This window comes from Paramacrobiotus metropolitanus, unplaced genomic scaffold (assembly GCF_019649055.1).
Source record: "Paramacrobiotus metropolitanus isolate TYO unplaced genomic scaffold, Prichtersi_v1.0 Parri_scaffold0000325, whole genome shotgun sequence".
Taxonomy (NCBI): domain Eukaryota; kingdom Metazoa; phylum Tardigrada; class Eutardigrada; order Parachela; family Macrobiotidae; genus Paramacrobiotus; species Paramacrobiotus metropolitanus.
In genome coordinates this window covers 31218-50168 of record NW_026570545.1, presented here as the reverse complement: position 1 = coordinate 50168, position 18951 = coordinate 31218, and the positions used below count along the sequence as shown (strand labels likewise).

Sequence of the window (18951 nt, the reverse complement as noted above, 5' to 3'; positions counted from 1 at the left end):
TAAGCCTATTATGCAAGGTGTATACACTGTACATGATCCCCCCCTATGTTATAGTCTACCGTCTACGGGATGCGTCGGTTCTCTTTCCAGCGTATTTACTTTCCATGTGTATTTGGTTACCAGGTTTACGAAGAGGCAGGTTTTACTGTAGCAGGAAGTGATCGAAATTGGAGCACTGCGGGGTTTATTTACTAGAAATAATTAAAATTTCTTTATCTTTGCTCTGCATTATATTACGCAGATAATACAATCCTTCCCGTAAATTTTCCTCAAAAATCCCCTCACACAAAACATCTGGAACGATAACCATTAATTTGATGCTTCTTGCTTCGACGGGATGACTGCGTGGCCAGATTTGAAGATATTCCCCCGACAAACAAAGATTTTCAATAACTTTTCTGGACAGATCGTTCGCTTGTATTCGGCTCCGAGATGCCGCGGAGTCACTGTTTAAAATCCCTTTCATGCATTTCTCTAACATCTCAATTTTTGCATATATTCCTGCGGCACGACGTTTATCTAATCCGAATTGCTTCAGATTATGATTCCAGTAAAAATATATGCACGTTGAAGTCATTTCGTTGGATTGATTGAATGACAGTTTGGCGGAAGGTTCGTTTTTCTCGAGAAGTGTCATTATGGGTAAATGGATTAACAGCGATTGTTGTGCCCCGTTTTCTGCTCCCTCTTCGAAGTCGATGCCATTTTCGTCCGAAATCGCATGGGATTCTAAACAGTTTTCGTCCGAAACCGAGGGCGCTCGACTGGTCGCTGGGGCACTGCTTTCATTGTACAAGTTTGACGGACGCTAAAATACGAATGCATAGACTAACAAGTTTGCTAAGGACATGCTGATCATCGAATACTCTATGTACAGATAGAACGTACCGCTGATTTAAAATGATGCAATCGAGGCGCAACTCGGACAGAACTATCGGTGGAGAGCCATTGTGAGGACGGCGGCTCAGCAGAACATCTTTTGCCACTAGCTGCTTCCAGTTCTTGCATGAAGTCAGCACAAGATTTCAGATAGCGAAAATCTAGTTGTACGTCAGGGTGATTCTGATGCTCTGAATCTTTGCTTAGCCGCTTGGTAAAGTGAATATTCATTTCGTATGGTTCTGCTTCGAGAGTGCAGGAAGAACAATCCGACAATGGTGAAATCGCATTGCTTTCCGAGCAAGGCACCGCACCAAGTGCGAATGTCTGCCCCCATTCGGTAGGATGATCCTCCTGTGAAGTTTTAAAGAAAGCATCAGATGACAGCACTTTTCGTTGTTCTATATCCATTTTATAAAGCCATAAATGTATTCTACCGTAAAGATGCCAGGAGAATAATCGCTAATTTCCTGCTTTTCAGAGTAATTCTGCTCTGCTTTTTGTATATGGGATTGTGCAGGCGTCAGAGTCTGATTGGCCACCATCTTTGGTATCCGATTTTTGAAAACGTCGTCCATCGAGGCGGGAGTGTGTGATAAATTTGGTGCTTCGCGATCGCTTTCTTTTTGCGTATGCGAATTGTTCATGTCACGTTTCTGAAACGATATTTGTTTTTCTCCTTCGCACTCGCTGAAAGTGGTTTTCGACTCTACCGGATCCGCGTGACGGTATTCTTTTTCTTCGTGTAATGCATGGGGCACCGAAGTCAACGATACAATGTCTCTCTTATTAGCCTCTTTTGATAATCTCTTTTGTGACGGCAACTGTGGCGTGGAAACGAAGAACCTGCAGGGTTCGTCGAAGGTCACGGGCAAAAATGTAGCACTTTCGTGCTTTAGTTCCGCCAATCGCTGACGACTTTGCACGAGGGAGCGATACTTGAATAAAGTTTTTGTGGCCCAAGTCAAATTATGCACGGAATCGTCAATCAGCTGCTGTAAACCGAATTCAATCTCTGCAGGCGTAATACAGATATCACCTTCTTCTTCGTAATCCAGCGTCACCGCGACTTGCTCGAAGCCGGTGAGGTAACTGGACCTTGAATTACTGTGTGATACTTTGCGGAATTCGCAACTGCGTCGATTCACTTCTTGACACAGTGATTCTTCTAGGGAGGGACTTCGTTGTCCAATCATGGGAACAGCAAATTCGGATTCGTTGGACGATAGAGAAGGTGGATTTTCATTTCCGCGTAGATAGAACGTGGCACTGCTTTGTAGGGACGACATGTCATGACTAGAGGCAGTACTAGAATTTTCGCTAAGATCAATGGTTATAGAGCCATGGGACGACGATGATAGTCTTCTACACGTATCTTCATTGCCAGTAAACATAGGTGAAAGGCCTTCTGTTTTGAGCGGCATAGAAATGCTGTTTGCAACGTTATCATCATTAAATAGTTTCCTCTCAGCTCTTTTTGAATGGAGTTTTGGCGTAATTGGCACCCGATGTGGACTTTTTGCGGACCGAGCAGTTGTCGGTGAACGGCTGCTGTGTATTAAAGGCATCATCAGGCCGATTTCGGAGGAAGACTTCTGCAAGTGAGTAGAGCTCCATTGCATTTCTGAAATTCTGTTCGTGATGAGCTTTGTTAAATGGTGACGAATGGCACGAATTTTATCTAAATTGTAACGGTAATCGATGTTATGATCTGATTTTTGATTGCTCCACCACTGTTTAAGTTCGTCGATATTATGGTGCGAGCCAATAGGTTTGTCAAAGATGGTTCGATAGGTTTCGGGGCATTTGTCCACTAATACTGGCGTGCTTAAATCAAAGAAAGAGTCAGGATTATTATATTCAAAAATGTGCTCATAATAGCTAGCAGACTCAACATCCGCTATGGAATGCATCCTTTACAAGCAAGTTGAAACTATCCTTGGACATGCAAAAATCGACATTTGGCCGTTACCCAATAAGATCAAGCTTTACAGCGTGAACTGTAGTAGCAGAAGTACGTACTTTATTAAATAAGTAACTACAGAAACACAGACGGCAGTAGTAAGCTACTGCACGTAACAGTGCCGAATAACAACCCTGGCATTACATCATCTTTTGCCACGCTTAATCATATTTTTCGTGGCAAACGCTTTCAGTGTCAACGCTTTGGGTTCACTTTTTCTAACGAGTATAGTACGGCGACATCCTGGTGGAAGCTGAGGGGATGCCGATTCGTTATGCCGACTAGGCGAAGCTAAATATGAAGCGAAGAGGTACAAGTCATCCGATTCACGCATTATCAAATCAGGCATCGGATTTGTCAGCGGATACGTCATACTGACACTTTTCTCCAGTCCGACCTTTCGGTCGAGCCGCCCAATGCCGATACACACCATTCCGTTGGCAAAGGATTCCAGAACCACATTTCTGTATGGCCCATTCTATGAATGGAATATTTTTTTCTCCGGTTATGTCAACTTACCCTTTCGATACATACATACGTTGCATACGTACGACGTATTTAGCGAACATAGGATCTGACATCCTAATCACTTTGAGCAAACCTTGCTGAACAGTAGGGCATGGAATGTAGCTGACGTTGTTGCCACTGGCGGTGTTTTCGCTCATTATTCCCATTTGAGCGCGACCGTGCACCATACTCCGAATTAATGAGCACGCCAAGGGTTCAAAATAACTCTAGCAAAATGAAATTGTGAGAAATAGAGAAAAACCGCTGAGATCAACAACCGGTTTACCGTTACTAACAAGGAATCAAGAACACTTTCCAGAAAAACGGCTCCCGATACGAAAGAGCTGGATAAGTATAACGGAATGTCCCGCTGTGCATTGGTGCGGTCGCGTTCCAAAAATTTAATGTTCTCGTCATGCTCTAAAAGTTCGGAGTTCAGGCAATTAATAATCCAAGTCCACTAATTAATACAGTGAAGAATGTAGTCCAGAAGGCACTGTACCTATATTAGTGATAAGCTTTTGTCGCTTTTTTATTTCCGCCATTATTTCTTCACTGGGCTGCAGGTTCTGAACGCTCGGCTTTTCCACCCGCTGCTTCTGTTCTTCTTCGTACTTCATGGCTTTGATGTTCAGTGTAGAGAGGATCACTTCTCTGTCATCAAGAATTTCGTCTTTGGAATGACCACTCTTAGACTGAATTACGACGCATGTGTCACATTCGTTAATCGACACCATTTCCAGATCCGTGCGCTCCAGAGGATTGCCCTACGATTCAAAATGTGATGCCAAAACGGCTTTATTAAACTGAGTTCAATTCTTTTACTATCAAAACCATCAAATATTAGAATTCGATAATGCCATTGTACTCGTAATTTAGGTATGAATAAGCTAACAAAATTTTGTAGTATTTCGATTTTGAAGCATTACTTAGAAAAATTCAGATAATATCGAGAAAAAATCTGTGTGTCTAGTTTTGATAAGAAGACAGCAGGGAAACATTCACATAATTCTCCAGTTTCGTCATGCTCTCGATACTGCCGCCTGCCGTCTGTGCTTACCCGCACAACAGTTATTTTAGGAAGGTTGCTTAACGTGCTCCATTCTTTTTCAAGGTACACGGTATTTCCCAGCAGAACAATTTCTTTCAAATGCTCAAATGGAATATCCCCAGATCTTAGCGGCATCACAAGTTCGGACAAGTCCAAGGGGGACGCGTTCGGCTTAGCAAAAACACAGATAACAATATGGCCACTGAAACCGGTTTGGATGGCTAGCTTGGATTTTGGATCCTGTAAATCAAACAAAGCCTTGTAACTTTGTAGCCTGTAGGTATAAACTCGATGTTTTCGAGTGGGAATTTACTTAAACGTACTGCTGCGGCTTTTGCTTCTTGGAAACTGCGTGACGGCACCCAATGATGCTTACGAATGGCACTCAGCTCCGACTGTGTACTTAGAAACCCAGATTCCTGTGATTTAATGGCCAGAGAACCTGCTGATAAGGCAGGATAGATTTCGGCAGTCGCTGAGACGCTCGGAATCGGAATGACGATATCTTCAAGAATAAAGTCTCTAGCCAACATAACAGGTATGATAAGTATATTAAGTTATGTCATCACACAAAGATGGTTACCGTTTTTCTGCAATTTGCGTTCCATCGCCCTGCCAGACAGTTCGGGTCGAATGGGTTTCAGTGGTGACTTTTGCATTGCCGCCAAATTGAAACCGTCGGCACTGCAGCCAGAATCGCCGCATGGGGTTGCGTTCCTGCAGTATGTACGGATTCTGCTTCCCTTGAAATAGAATGTACTTAATTACACTGAATGAAAAAATCCTCAAACGCTAAAAAATCCGATCTGGAAAACTGTTATCCATCGTTAACCACTAACCATCCTTAAGTCACCTACCCGAATTATGCAGACACGGTGTGATGCCATTAGGACTTTTCGTATTGATGTGACATTTATCACAGTAATACCAAGCTCTAAATTGAGTAGCAGTGCGCCAGGTGTTTTAGAGACCATCAGAGACACCATTATGTGATCAGTCACTTTTCTGATCAGATACGTACTTGTCGACTTCATCTTGAGAATATGCAACGAAAATGCCCATATGGTTGGTGGTCACCGATATGGCGCTTGGATTGATCATTATATCTCCAAACTCAATCCCGGCCACCCAGGAAGTCGGCTTCTCGAACAAGCCGATTAACAGTACCCCCAGGTGCGCGTAACAGTGCCTAAATGGAACATTCTCTAAATGAAGGTTGTAACATTTTAAACAAACTGATCATATTATGTAATCTACCGAGCGACTTGACTGAATGACATATCGGTGTAGTAGTCGCTCAACTTCTGCATCAGTAGTTGGTTCTTTCCAGTGCAATGATACAAGAAGATAGAGTCCAACTCCTGAAAACTACACATGGGAACACTGGTCACAGATATCGAGTCAGCGCACAGGATAAGCAACCTGATTGTCGTGGTGCCCGAAAAAATTGTAAGGAAAACTTGCGATATCCGGATTGGCTCGCATGAGATTGGATACCATTGTCGAAAATCCCGGGGCAATACAGCTCTTAGCTAACAATCCCATTTTAATCTCAAACAAGCTGACGATGGTGTCACCCCTCAACGAGTTCCAGCTAGAGAGATTCGTGAGATGGATCTATCGGTGAAATCCAGTAGAAAATTTTATTGCAAAGGCTGAAGAGGCAGCACGGAAGTCTCAGATACTTCCGTGCACACGTACATGATTACGTTTGTGGTAGATTTGCGCTATTATTCGTGTCGTCGCATGAAAGTTCTTTATGGAAATGACGCGGAGTACATTAGTAGCATCTTCCGTTTCCGTCTGCTCCGGCTTCTTGTCGGCAATGATCAGGCAGGCCAGAGCCCGTTGCATGGCGGCCCGAGCGAGATCCAGGGAGTTTAGAACATCGCCTTGAAGGTATTCCACCTGGGCGAAATTATTGCGAAGTAGGGCTTCCATTTCCAAATCGGGATCCTGGCTAAAAGTGGTTCGAACTGAACGATGGCCGTCATAACCATAAACGATAATTCAAACGTGGAAAGTAACTTACTTACTGACAAAAACAACACACAAATAACTAGTGTCGTAAGCACTGTTGAAAAAACTTTCCAAGAATCTGTTGGCAATGCTAAAAGTGATATGTCCACATACAACGACGTGTCTGCAATACAACAACTTGTAAAACCAACAAATCTTATATTTTGAGTATCCCATACAGGAACTCACTCTAATCCCGTTTCTGGCTTAAAACCGCCGCCGTATTTCAGTTTGGATCGCACCATGTTGCCCACTTCCGGCAGCGATGATGCAAACAGGGCCTGTAGAAACAACATCAGCTGACCATTCTTTTTCCGAGGGAAGAATAATAAGACAGACTTACAATGGTTCCGAGGATGTATATACAGTCAAATGCACGGCCCATTGCAGTGACCGGGGCGATGTCGCCGTATCCCACGGTGGAGATGGTGACGACGGAGAAGTACAAAAATTTCCAGTAAGAATGCCCGTGTTCCAATACAGCGTTAAAATTTTCTGTCTGGTTAACCAAAAAATTGTTATATCTTCAAATGGAATTACGTGTACCCACTAACAAAAATTGATAGCTCGATATGCTCGTCTTTAGTATTTACCAGATGAAAAACACCACTTCCGACCAGGATTATACATGCCAGACGACAGATAAGAAAGGTCAATGTGACTTGTGTTCTGGTCTTAAGGATGCCCACATACTGCATGACGTCAGGAATAGAGAGTATATGCAGCACCCGCAGAAATCGTAGCCCTGCAATAACCATGAGCCCTTCTTTTCTGCGGAATACATTATGGCCTTTCCACTAACCTGACCAATTGCGATCTAGTATTATCGCTGTAATAGACGGTGGAATGGTAAAGTAGTCCACTATGGAATAAGCCTCGGCTAGAAAGACAAACTTCCGGCTGGACGCGCAGTACTAAAAAAGCACAGCATGTAATACTTAATTCACTAGAACAAATGCACACTAAAACTAAGTCGGCAATTCTGCTAGTGCAGCTTTGCTAGCATACCCGTAAAACAAAGTACACCAGGAAGAACAAGTTGCACACAAAATCCACTTGCCATTCTACAGTCGAAGTCCATGCACGGCACACTTCCAAATCCGGAACTGTACTGTCATGTAAAGAGAACCAACTATAAAGTACGATTCTAGCGTAGTGTTCTCAGTCCGCAAACATACTCGGCCACATCTTGACAATAAATCCCAAAGGAAACCATCGCCACACAAAATCCAATGATCGCCTGTAAGTATGCATGTCAGGCAGAGCACCTTAAGGGAAGTGGCCCGGTACATGGTATCAAATTCGTGTACATGCACGGAAACTTTCATTCGCGCGCACTCCCAAACACCGTTTTTTTCGGTTTATGGCATTCTGTAGTCAGATGATTTGTATACACTGGTGAGAAAACCGTTTGTGCGCGCAACATCCGGTTCGGGAGTTATGGCTGTAAGAAAATTCCCAAAAGTTTAAATGCATTCAGGTGTACCAAAGTCTCATTATGGACCGATCTCCTTCAAATTTTGCATGTAAATGCACATGGCCATGAAGACTGTTTTTACACCGATCCAGGCTTCCACGATTTTTTTCAAATTTTAAAATGAATTTTGAAATTTTTGAAATTCATTTTAAAATTTGAAAAAAATGCTAGAACAGTGGACCGGTGTAAAAACGTTCTATGTGGTTAAGTGCATTTACGTGCAAAATCTGAAACAGATCAGTCCATAATGAGACTTTTGGTACACCTGAATGTATTTAAACTTTTTGGAATTTTCTAACAGCCATAACTCGCGAACCGGATGTTGCGCACGCAAACGGTTTCCAGGCCTGTGTTTACAAATCATTTGGCTACAGGATGCCATAAAACAAGAGAAAAAGGGGTTTGGGAGTGTGCGAAAGTGAAAGATTTCGTGCATGTACACGAATTTGGTGCCATGTACCGGGCCACTTCCCTTAAGCTATGTTATGTAAGAAAAGGCGTACAACAACTCTGCCCGTTAGTGTCTGGCAGTTTATAATGCGATTGGCTTCCCTTTCCATGACATGATACCACTGAAAGGTCCACCTGCGAGACATCATCACGACGTCGTCAGCAGTGCTGGAGTCGTCAAAAAATGATGACGGATCCACTTCAATGATGGTGAAGGCCCTCTTTTTTAGCACTTGCTTGGAACTGCGTGATCGGCACCACTTGACGGTGTTCCACACCCCCAGAACAGAATACAAGGTCAGCCAGCTTAGTATGCTGCTAATGAGAAATATCCACCATAACCGAGGCTGACCGAGGGCTTCGCAGGATTGATAATAACTTCTAGTGTAACAAAAAATTTGCAATGTACAAAAATAAATCAGATAACGTTATTTCTTACCTGTCTCTAGCGAAATAACTGGCAAAATCCTGCGAAAGGTAATTACTGATATTTCCCAGTTGCACTCCCGCACGGTCTTCTGCTTCCGAGAAATAATCCGAACAGTTGCATACTGGTCCACTATCAGAGTCTGACTTATAGACAGTAAAATTGACATCCATTAATTCGCTCGAAAGATCCGAAATAGTTCGTTCCCAACCTTGTAACCTAGTCAGATCTCATTGTCAGCGTAATATCGGGACGGCAAACCGCGGAGTAATCAAAATTACCATAATCAATATGGTAATTTTGAGTTCTGCTTTCCGCGATTATCAATAGTCAATAGATTCATATATCCTTACGTCCTTATTTTTTGGAAATTATCTCCTAAATCAAAATTGATTTTTTCAATAAGTTGATAATTTTATAAAATAGAGCATCGCGCAAACGTTCCTACCTTTATCTTTAAAAAAATAATAAGTTTTGGAGAAGGTCTAAAAAAATTTTTATAAGCTGTAGTACTTAAAGGTTGTTAGTACTTAAAGGTTGTTAGCTTTGGAAATTATCTCCTAATTCGAGAATCCATTTGTGAAGCTTTTGATTATTTTATAAAATCCAGCATCTTCTAAAGCTTCCTACCTGCAGCTTGGAAAAAAATTTTGGTTTCCGGAACGTTTTCAAAACCCCTTTCAAACTTTCAGTGCTTAGCGTTTAAAGTTCATAGAAATTTCCAGTAAATTCTAGAAACGTCTCGAATGACCAAATACAAGTTTCGCAACTTAGCAACCTAAACTATAGTTATTTAAAATTGTTAATCCCATCAAACTTATAATTTTTTGTTAATTCTGGAAACCTTATAAGATGTTTTTAAATCTGTTTGAATACCTCAAAATAAGTGTAGATTTTTCGAAAGCCGGCTCCAAAGCTTTTATATTTCAAGAATTTCTAAAATTTCTAAATATTTCGACTCGGCCCCGCGCAGCGGGGCCGTTACCTCTAATTTTTTGAGCCTCCAAAGTTTTGTGACAGCAGGCGAACAAAGGCTCACGATAGTGAGAAGGCTTTATTGTGGATAGCAATAAAGTACAGAGAACCAAAACACAAAGGCTCGATGTGAGCTGTCGATCAGAAATCACCGAATGTCAGCTAATGAATGAAAATGAATGGCACATCGAGCCATAACATGGGAAAAAGCCTAATGCGGCACTGGGCAGATCCAACACGAGCGAACGAACGCTGATAGGCCGAGATGTGGAAAGGAGGCGTGGCTCCGCCTACATCGAGGCCGATGATGGCCGAGACGAAAGGCTGGGCGGAAAGCTGCCTGAGTCGAGGCCGATCTAGCGCTCGACAGCGAGTGCGACTCGGTGTGAGTCAGCACACCGGAAGCGGGACTGTCGCTGGCTGCCATACTCGTAGGCTGCCATAGCGACTGGCCCAACATGCCTCTGGGCGGGAGTCCGAGCCCCTGCGAAGGACCGGCCACGTACCGCTCCAGTGCCCGCTCCGCACACGACCCTATTGGGGTCGGTGGCTGCGCCTCGGGAGTGTCCGATGACGAAGGTCTCTCGGTGCCGCGTTCTCCTCCGGACCCGTGGTGGCGATACAACTCACGGCCGAAATCCGAAGGTCGGTCGGTGGTGTTGTTGGACCGGTGTAGGCATCTGTTGGTTGTGTCCGTAACGGCGAGAAAGTAAAAAAAATAAAGTATTATTCCATTTCTCTCTCTCTAGTAAAAATAACATCACAATTCCTGGTGAGCAGGTTAATGAAAAGATCAATAAAATTGAGAACATCATTTCGAGATTAAAAAAAAAGTAAACTCAAAGTCTTTGGTCCGGGGCTTTGGTCCGGGTGCTCATTCCGACTAGAGCTGATCCGCTCACGGGGGCTCCAGTCCACAGGATATCCGGCCATCTAGGTCCGAGGCATCGGTTCTCGGGATACCAAGTGGTACCGGTTCGCTTCACCGAGGGTCGGGGGTTCGACCCTCGAGGGTCAAAGGTTCGAACCTATCGACTTCGGGTAAAGGGTATGGATCTCCATTGTCGGGTGTGAAACGGGCGTGAAACACACTTTCCGACCGGGATCCTCCGGTAAAAGCTCAATCAGAACCTTCGTAGCCGGGTAAGGTAGCTCGTACTTTGGTCCAGCCGAGGTTCATCGGGTAAGGTTGATGGAGAGGCACTGTCGCAATCGCGAATACCGTAAGGTACCCTCTCTGAGTGCGGGATAAGACCTATTGAGTCTATTGATCGGTGGATCCTCCGGGGAGTCCGGTGATCCGAGGTTTGACCCGGGCAAAAACCGTAATTTTGTATCCTGTCGCCTATTGGGCAACAAGGACCGGTTAACGCCTGGTCTCCATAGGGTTGAATGGTCGATGGACGTGGTTTACACTGCACTGTGCAGTGTAAACCACGTTCTGGTCCGAATGATAATATGGCCTCTGTGCGGGAGTCCGACCCTGTATCCGGCTGGCTTCAAGGTTTTGAAGTCCGATGGTAGCCTCGGTAACCGAGGGTCAGCTCCGGTTGCAAAATCAGAGTCCAAGATCAGCCTCGGTTGCTGAGACTAAGTCCATTGGCAGCCTCGGTACTCGAGTTAGAGTCCGGGGTGTACCCTCGGCTGCGCTGGCAAATGGATACGGTGATGTTCGGCTCGGCTAAAAATCCCAAATTCGTCCCCTGTCACCTATTGGGTAACTCGGAGAGGATGATCGCCGGGGTTCGAAGGGTCCGAGGGTCCGAGCCCGAGGGTCAAAGGTTTAACCCTCGAGGGTCGGAGGTTCGAGCCTGGTTGGCCTACCAAGGACGGTTCAGGCGTCATTCTGACGTCCTGCGAGGTTGCGGGTCGGCGTCCCGATTCTCCGCTTAGCCCGTGGCTCGTAATGCTTAATTGGGCACCGAGCCGTCCGGGCGGCCTGGTGACGTTTCTCGTCCCGGCTGGTCGGGTCCGGTTTCTCCGGCCGACATCCCCGGCTTCATCTTCTGGGCCTGGGGGTCCGGGCACGTTCTGTGTCCCGGCTGCCGATCGGATCCAAGTTCCTTGGCCGATCCTCCCTGGTACCTGTTCTGGTCCGGTAGCCGCATTTTCGGCGTGGCGAGGTTCGGGTCGATTCTCCGAGTATCCGAACCGGGGATGTTCGGCGCCTAGTTGGGCTGCCGTCTCCGCCGCTAAGATTCTAGCGGACTCGCTGACCGTTGCGGAGGCTAAATCCTCGTTGAGGTTCCGAGTTGTGTCCAAAGGGTTATTCCGGTTAGTAGGGTTATCCTTATCCGGTGGTTCCGTTGGATGACAGAGGTCGAATGAGTCACCGGAGCTCATCGACCTTAGGCGTTTCCCTGGGATGTACCCGGGACAGGCCCGCCAACTGCCGGTTGGTATCCGCCCGGGCCCCTATTGGGGGCCGGGGACGGCGGCAGTTGCGGCCGTTGGGCTGGTGGCGGGGTTGCCAATGGGGGTCGGCCTCCATTCTGGGGGTTCCCTCCGTTTCTCTGGCCGGGCTGCCGGTTAGGGCTGCCTTGGCCACCGAATCCGCTGGCATTCTGCTGACGGGGGCGTGGGGGTGGTACGATGTTCGGGTAGTTCTGATTTGCCGAACCTAACGGCCATCCGTTATCGTACCGGTACCTCCAATCCAGGTACCATCTCCGGTTTGGATTGTCTTCCAGCCGGAGGTTGGCATAGCCACAACTCGCTTGGTTGTGGTTGCCCCATAGGCAGTGACCGCAGGAAAATATCCCATCCTGGGTCCACTGGAAGAACTTGGCTTCCATCCGATCGACGTAGGTTGCCTGCTGGCGAGCCTCCTGCTGTGGTGTCCGAGGCTGCCGCTGCACGTTCTGGGGCTGTCCGCCTCCACCCGCGCGGTTGCCGAAGTTTCCGCGGCCGCGATTCCCGCCGCCACGTCTTCCGCCGGAGCCACCATATTGGGAGGCTCCACCGCGTCCATATCCGCCTCCGAAGCCATACCCCTGGTTCTGAGGTTGGCCGTAGCCGGAGTTCTGGCCGTAGCCCTGTTGGGGCTGGCCATAGCCGGGGCTCCGAGGCTGGCTGTAGCCCTGTTGGGGCTGGCCATAGCCGGAGTAACCCTGGCTCTGTGATTGGCCGTAGCCGGGGCTCCGAGGCTGACTCGGTTGGCCGCTGTTCCCATAGGCTGGCGGCGTGACCATGGTCCCTGTTGGGGCTCCATTAAGGTTCATCGCCGCCATTGCCGCCCAAGTCTGTTCAAGTTGACCACGGGCTTGGGGTGGTGGTGTCGCCGGAGGGCTCTGTCGGTGGAGCCCCGGTTGCGCGTTCTGGTAAACTGGCGAGTTGGGTTGGATATATCCGGGAGCCGGTTGGGTCACAGGAACGGGAGTCGCCGTCCTGACGGTGATGTAGTTGGTGGAGTTGCCACCTTTAACTACCTGGTACATCGGCTTTCCCCGGGTGAAGTCCCGTACGTAGTCCCGGAACTCACGCGTCGTCTTTGGCATTCGGACGTCCAGGGCTGCCCGAAGGATTGGCTCCGTGACGTTCGTCCGCAGGTAGAAGACCGCCAATTCGTCGGTGATGTTGCCTCGTTGCTTGAGGTTTATAATGGCGTCATAGTACTGCTCGGGGGTCTCTTGCCCCAGCATGTACCTTCTGGTAGTGATGTCCGCGACTGCCGTGACCTGCTTGTCAGGGTCCATAAACCGGGCCGCAAATTGCTGCAGCCACTAGTCGACGGTCCATCCATTTTCTTCAGGTTCCAGAGTTGATTGGTTCTGGTACCATTCCAGGGCTTGTCCAGTAAGGGCGCCCTCCAGCTCTGTCATAAAGGCGACATCCGTCATTGCGACGCCGTCAGCCTCCGAGCGATAGATTCGCCGGATCTTTGAGATCCAGCCTTCCACCTTGGCCCCGTCGCCGTTAAACTTCGGCAACTCTGCCCGATTCTTCCGAGCCAAGATCCGGTTGTTCCGCTCTTCGTATCGGCGCCGGCCTTCTTCATAGCCCTCCTGTCGGGCTTGAGCGATGTCTTGCTCATCAGGTGGTGGGGTCTGACGGTGTTGGACCGCCGGCATCGCCTGTTGGGCTACCGGAGGGTTCCAAGCCACCGGGTAGGCCGCTTGCTGGTTCTGCGCAGCCGGGGCGGGTTGAGGTGGGTACGGCTGTGGTTGAGGTTGAGGGTATGGCTGTGGTTGGGGTTGAGGGTATGGGTTACCAGGGGGTGCCGGCTGGGGCTGTCCAGGTCCGGGCGGAGGATTCTGCGCTCCATACCCCTGGTTCGGCAGTTGGTTTGGTGCCACATACCCAGGCATCCTCTGTAGGACCCTGTTGTGGTCCATCCACATCCCCGGTGGTATAACCACGTATTGGTCGGCCTGGGGCGCCGGACCTATTGGGTCCATGTTGCCCTGCCGAGGCTGGCAAGGTCCATTGCCGACAGCGCCGGGGCCAACCAGACCTATTGGGTCACGGTTGTCTGGCCGAGGCTGCTGTGATGCGTTATCCGGATATCCGGGTCGTACCGGGTCAGCCCAATTGCGCTGCCCTGCCGATACAGGTTGAACTTCAATCCTCGGCGGGTACGTGTTCTGGGAACCCGAACGTTGTCGGTCCCGGTTGGAATTCCCCGAATTAGGCTGTGAGGCTCCCGCCGAAGCGTTTGTCGGCGGTCGGAGTCCCATGCCAGATCCATTTACCGGGGCTCGGAGGTTCGAGCCTCGGGGGTCCGAGCCTCGGGGGTCCGAGCCTCGGGGGTCCGAGCCTCGGAGGTCCGAGCCTCGGGGGTCCGAGCCTCGGAGGTCCGAGCCTCTGAGGTTCGAGGCTCGGGGGTCGTCCTGTCCGGTTGAAGTCGATGCTACAGGCGTTGTTCCGGTTGAGAACATCGTCGTTGTGGATGTTCCTCCGTGAGCCGTAGTCGTTGTGGTAGTTGACTGGGTCGGTGCGTTGGGGGTGGCCGTCGAAGTGTTTCGCTCCGGCTCCGGGGCTGACGGTACCACCGGCGCCCTCGGTACGGGTCCTACCGATGGTTCGTTCCGAAGCATTCCGACCTGGTAGGTTTGACTCTCGAGAGCCCCCATTTGACCTGTTGGGTTCAGTAGGGGGTTATCTCGTCGCAGGTAGTCATCAATCTGCTGACATTTATCCTGCTCTTGGGTAGTCCGGTAGGACGGGGTTGCTCGGTCATGGAGTCCTCGAGATATGTCTTCTCTTCCTTCAGGCATGCGACCTCGATGCCCAGGTTTTCTCGTTCCTGGTACATCTGGTTGTACTTGTCACCAAGGTCGTTGTACCGGTTAGATAGGTCGATACCGAAGTTGTAAAGCTCCTGTTGGTACTTCAGAAGACGGTCCTTGTCCATCTCCCACTGGGTTTTCTCGGACTCAAGCTGTGTGATCCGGGCTCGTTGAGCCTCAATGACTGCGAGGTTCTCGGTGCGAGCCTGTTCGAACCGAGCTGTTTCGTTCTGAAGATGGGTGGTGAGGGCGAGAATCTGCTGGCCAAGTTGGGCCTGGCATAGCCGAAGGTCTAAGGCTATACCCTCCGGGTCGTTCTGGTTCTCCCGGAGGTTCGCGTAGGCCGTCCGGAGGAAGTCGAGTTCTGAGTTGAGCTCGTCGATCTCTCCCTCCAGGCCGATGATGCCCTGCTTAAGGTGATGGTTCTCCTCGCGATACTCATCCACCCGGTCGAACATCTTAAGGAGTTCCGCCGAGCCAGCCTCGGAGTAGCCGAGGGCCTGTAACCGCTGCTCCAAGTCCTGGCGCAGGGTGGCCACTTCAGCCCGAGACTGCTCCAGCATGTCCTGGAGTCTAGTGACTTCGGCTTGTTCATGACGGCAGGGCTCCTCAGTTACTTGTAACTGGGCCTCTAACCGTTCGATCTCCTGGGTGAGGTCATCAATAACAGCATTCGCACGTTCAGGTTCGTCAGTGAGCCTCTTGCGCTCCTGTTTGTGCGAAGCCACCGTCTGGGACAGAACATTCTCCGTCGATTCGACGATGTTTTGTCCGGCCAAGAGCTGGTTTTGCAGCTCGTAAATCCGTTGACGGACTGTGGGTTGTCAATCTTCTCCGGAGGGTCTTTGTCAGGACGCTCGGTCACCTTATTGGGTAACAGTTGCGTCGAAGACATCGTCGGTCGGTGATGGAGTTTTACCAGCCCCGAGGTCCGAGGTTCGAACATCGGGGTGTAGCCGGAAGGTCCGAGGTTGGCTTTGCAACCTTCGGTGAAGCCGATTTCGACTTCCGATCAGCCTTTGAGGCTTCGATCCGGCTGGCTCGGGTCAGCATAGGTTCACTGCCGGGGTCTTGAGTTTCGGGGATGACGGTCCGCCAGCCGAGTTAAGTTCACCTCGGTAACCGAACCTCAACCTCGCCCGTGGAGGTTGCAACCGACGAAATCCGGAATTTGACCGGGAAACAGCTTTTCTTTTAGCCGAGGAAGTGGGGTTGCCGGCCGGGTCTTGGGTGTTCCAACCTGTTGGGTCGGAGTCCGGACCCCAGTGTTGGGGGTCCGAGCCTCGGTGTCCGAGGCTCGAGCCTCGGTGTTCGAGGTTCCAGCCGACTGCAACCTTCCCGTTGGTGATTTCAAAGTTCCCGAGGTCGGCTTCGGTGAGTTTGAAGTCCGACTTGAAGTTCCAGTAAGGGTCCTCGGGTCCGGTGTGGTCGCCTTCGGAGTCCCCGAGGGTCGCTTCGGGTCCGGCGACGTCGATTTCCGGTTGTTGTCCAAAGATTTTAGGTTGTTGCCCGTTGGTTTGGGGCTTTGAGCCAGGGTCGATGGGGACTTAGTCGGTGAACCCGCCTTGTGGGTCACCCCCCGGGTCGGTGATACCGTACCCTTCATCTGGCTCGGGCTCATCTGGCCTTGCCTCGGTTTCGGTCCCGCCATGCTGCCCTGTTGGGGCTGCACAGGGTCACCCATGTCTGGTGACGCCTCGGAGCTACTTAGCGCCGGGCTCGAGGCTCCATGGTCTGGGGTGATGGCCGGGAAGAAGACTGGCGAGGCACCTATTGGGTGCACAAGTCCAGCCGCAGGCTCGGAGTTTGCGTCTCGACCTATTGGGCCGTGCAGAACCTCCGGTTCAGCCTGTGGTAGCTCGAGGAACGTCCGGTCGTGGGCGTCCTCGAAGCTATCCTCCGGCGATTGGGTGAAGTCGTTCGCCAGGATCCGCGCGTCCCGCTTCTCCTTGGCCGACTTGGTCGACTGGTTTGACTTGCCGGACTTACTCGATCGGTTAAAATCCGACGAGTGAGGCTCACTACCCGGGCCGGCATGGCGGAAGGTGTACCCGCCTGCGTTATCTCGTCGGGCGTAGCCTTGGTCGAACTTCCGTTCATACGGGTTCTCTCGACCGGACATCTTCGGTGGTGGCTCTGTTGGAGCCTTGAAGTAGCCTCCGGGTTGACCCTTCAGCCAAGAAGTCGGACTATCCCTATTGGGGACTTGTCCGAATTTGATGAGGCTTTTTGCCTGTCGAGGGTCCGAGGGTCCGGTGGGGGGCAGAGGTCCGGTGGGGTGTGGGGTGATGGTGTGGGTGTGCTTGTACTACTTGCAACTCAGTACTGTTGTCAATACAGGGTACAGCTTACGTACGTCCTATAATACAGTACTGACCGCTATGACGTCACACACCGCTAAGTGGTCTTGCAGATTACTGCCTACGTCACGATTCTGCGCGCCGCGTGCAAAATTCCAAAAAACTATGACTCACTACGGGCCTACAGCATAGGGAATCTCCCCGCTATCCTGATTGGTCAATTATTATAATGTAAAATCGGCCGTCGTGACGTCACAATTATTTAAATTTTTGAATTAATTATTTTCCGCGTTAGAAAAATTCCAGAAATTCAGGAAAAATTCAGGAAAAATTTTCTAGCCGGCCAAAAATTGATTTAGCCGGGGGAAATTAGTTCCCTTAATTTTTAGAAGGTTCAGAAAGATCGTTAACCGAGGCTCAGAGGGTCTACACCAAGGCTCGAGGGTCCGGCCTAGTAAGGCTGGCTAACCCTATTTTAACCCGTAAAAAGATGTTTTAAGCCCGTTTTATCCGGGTGAAAATAAGTTTTAGCCGGCCAAATTACTTTTGGTCCGGTGAAAATGAAAGATGCCCGGCTATATCGGGTCTTATGAGGCTCTACGAGGCTTACCGAGGGTCAGTTGACCCTATTTACCGGGTAAATCCGCGTGAGTCCGCTGGTCGATTCGGTGAATCCCGCGCTGGTAAAGTTGCGGGTGCCACTTAAGGCAAAGGCGACCCCGATTGATGAGGCTGAGAGGGTCCGCGAGGGTCCGTGCCGTCCGTTCTGTCCGGGGATCCGCGGGAACCGCTAATCAACCCGGTCAAGTCCGTCCGAGGGTCGTTTCCGCGAGGAACGTTCCGTCCACGCGCGAGGAGAAGGGTCTGCCGAGGCTTTCTGCCCGCAAGAGAGAGAGAAGAGACCAGACCGTTCTGGCTGGCGGCGATCAGATGGGGATGGGAACCGTTGGTTCTCCCCTTTCTTCACGTCGGCCGTTACGGATGTAGGTCTACACCGTGGTCTCGAGAGGTTCGCAGAAGGAAAAACTCAACGATCTGCTATCATGTGACAGCAGGCGAACAAAGGCTCACGATAGTGAGAAGGCTTTATTGTGGATAGCAATAAAGTACAGAGAACCAAAACACAAAGGCTCGATGTGAGCTGTCGATCAGAAATCACCGAATGTCAGCTAATGAATGAAAATGAATGGCACATCGAGCCATAACATGGGAAAAAGCCTAATGCGGCACTGGGCAGATCCAACACGAGCGAACGAACGCTGATAGGCCGAGATGTGGAAAGGAGGCGTGGCTCCGCCTACATCGAGGCCGATGATTGGCCGAGACGAAAGGCTGGGCGGAAAGCTGCCTGAGTCGAGGCCGATCTAGCGCTCGACAGCGAGTGCGACTCGGTGTGAGTCAGCACACCGGAAGCGGGACTGTCGCTGGCTGCCATACTCGTAGGCTGCCATAGCGACTGGCCCAACAGTTTCGAATTTTAAAAATATCTAGAAATCTGAGTACCTCAGTATCTCACGGTCTAAATTGTCTAATTTATATGTAATTTCTAAATATCTGAAAGCCAGCCCGCAGCCCGTTTACCGTAATCACTGAGTCACTCAAATAGCGGCTCTGTGATACTGGTGGTAGCTTGGGGATTCGCTAACCTACGTTGCTCTGTAATACTGGCGGTAGC

General features: G+C 49.6%; 5 protein-coding genes across 11 annotated transcripts; all 5 read right to left on the bottom strand.

The window, feature by feature from the left end:
* Nucleotides 1–100: 100 nt before the first annotated feature.
* On the bottom strand, nt 101–2964 carry LOC129602085 (uncharacterized). Its single transcript, XM_055501043.1, has 3 exons — nt 1317–2964; nt 889–1233; nt 101–808 (listed from the first exon to the last, which is right to left on the bottom strand). Exons 1-3 carry the CDS (start codon nt 2790–2792, stop codon nt 185–187), a joined length of 2445 nt encoding a protein of 814 aa, XP_055357018.1. The 5' UTR covers nt 2793–2964; the 3' UTR covers nt 101–184.
* A 23-nt stretch (nt 2965–2987) lies between these two features.
* On the bottom strand, nt 2988–10022 carry LOC129602083 (calcium-activated potassium channel slowpoke-like). 7 transcript variants are annotated; one of them, XM_055501040.1, is made up of 23 exons: nt 9759–10022; nt 8786–8992; nt 8400–8727; nt 7598–7659; nt 7428–7530; nt 7222–7333; nt 7013–7164; nt 6763–6918; nt 6609–6700; nt 6433–6543; nt 6102–6360; nt 5823–6017; nt 5658–5761; nt 5422–5589; nt 5258–5334; nt 4984–5143; nt 4724–4922; nt 4410–4640; nt 3852–4116; nt 3636–3769; nt 3394–3576; nt 3222–3320; nt 2989–3133 (listed from the first exon to the last, which is right to left on the bottom strand). In XM_055501040.1, the coding sequence occupies exons 2-23, from the start codon at nt 8944–8946 to the stop codon at nt 3038–3040; spliced, it is 3447 nt and encodes a 1148-aa protein (XP_055357015.1). In that variant the 5' UTR covers nt 8947–8992; nt 9759–10022; the 3' UTR covers nt 2989–3037. The 7 variants fall into 7 exon arrangements, with proteins under 7 accessions (XP_055357011.1, XP_055357014.1, XP_055357013.1 ...); XM_055501036.1 differs by having other exon boundaries at nt 2988–3320; XM_055501039.1 differs by having other exon boundaries at nt 2988–3320; nt 7480–7525.
* Nucleotides 10023–12096: 2074 nt separating this feature from the next.
* On the bottom strand, nt 12097–13389 carry LOC129602082 (basic salivary proline-rich protein 2-like). Its single transcript, XM_055501035.1, has 2 exons — nt 12900–13389; nt 12097–12725 (listed from the first exon to the last, which is right to left on the bottom strand). The coding sequence occupies exons 1-2, from the start codon at nt 13387–13389 to the stop codon at nt 12097–12099; spliced, it is 1119 nt and encodes a 372-aa protein (XP_055357010.1).
* Nucleotides 13390–13470: 81 nt separating this feature from the next.
* On the bottom strand, nt 13471–14145 carry LOC129602081 (uncharacterized). Its single transcript, XM_055501034.1, has one exon. The coding sequence runs from the start codon at nt 14143–14145 to the stop codon at nt 13471–13473; it is 675 nt and encodes a 224-aa protein (XP_055357009.1).
* A 689-nt stretch (nt 14146–14834) lies between these two features.
* LOC129602080 (myosin-9-like) lies at nt 14835–17098 on the bottom strand. Its single transcript, XM_055501033.1, has 2 exons — nt 16576–17098; nt 14835–15790 (listed from the first exon to the last, which is right to left on the bottom strand). The coding sequence occupies exons 1-2, from the start codon at nt 17096–17098 to the stop codon at nt 14835–14837; spliced, it is 1479 nt and encodes a 492-aa protein (XP_055357008.1).
* Nucleotides 17099–18951: the final 1853 nt, after the last annotated feature.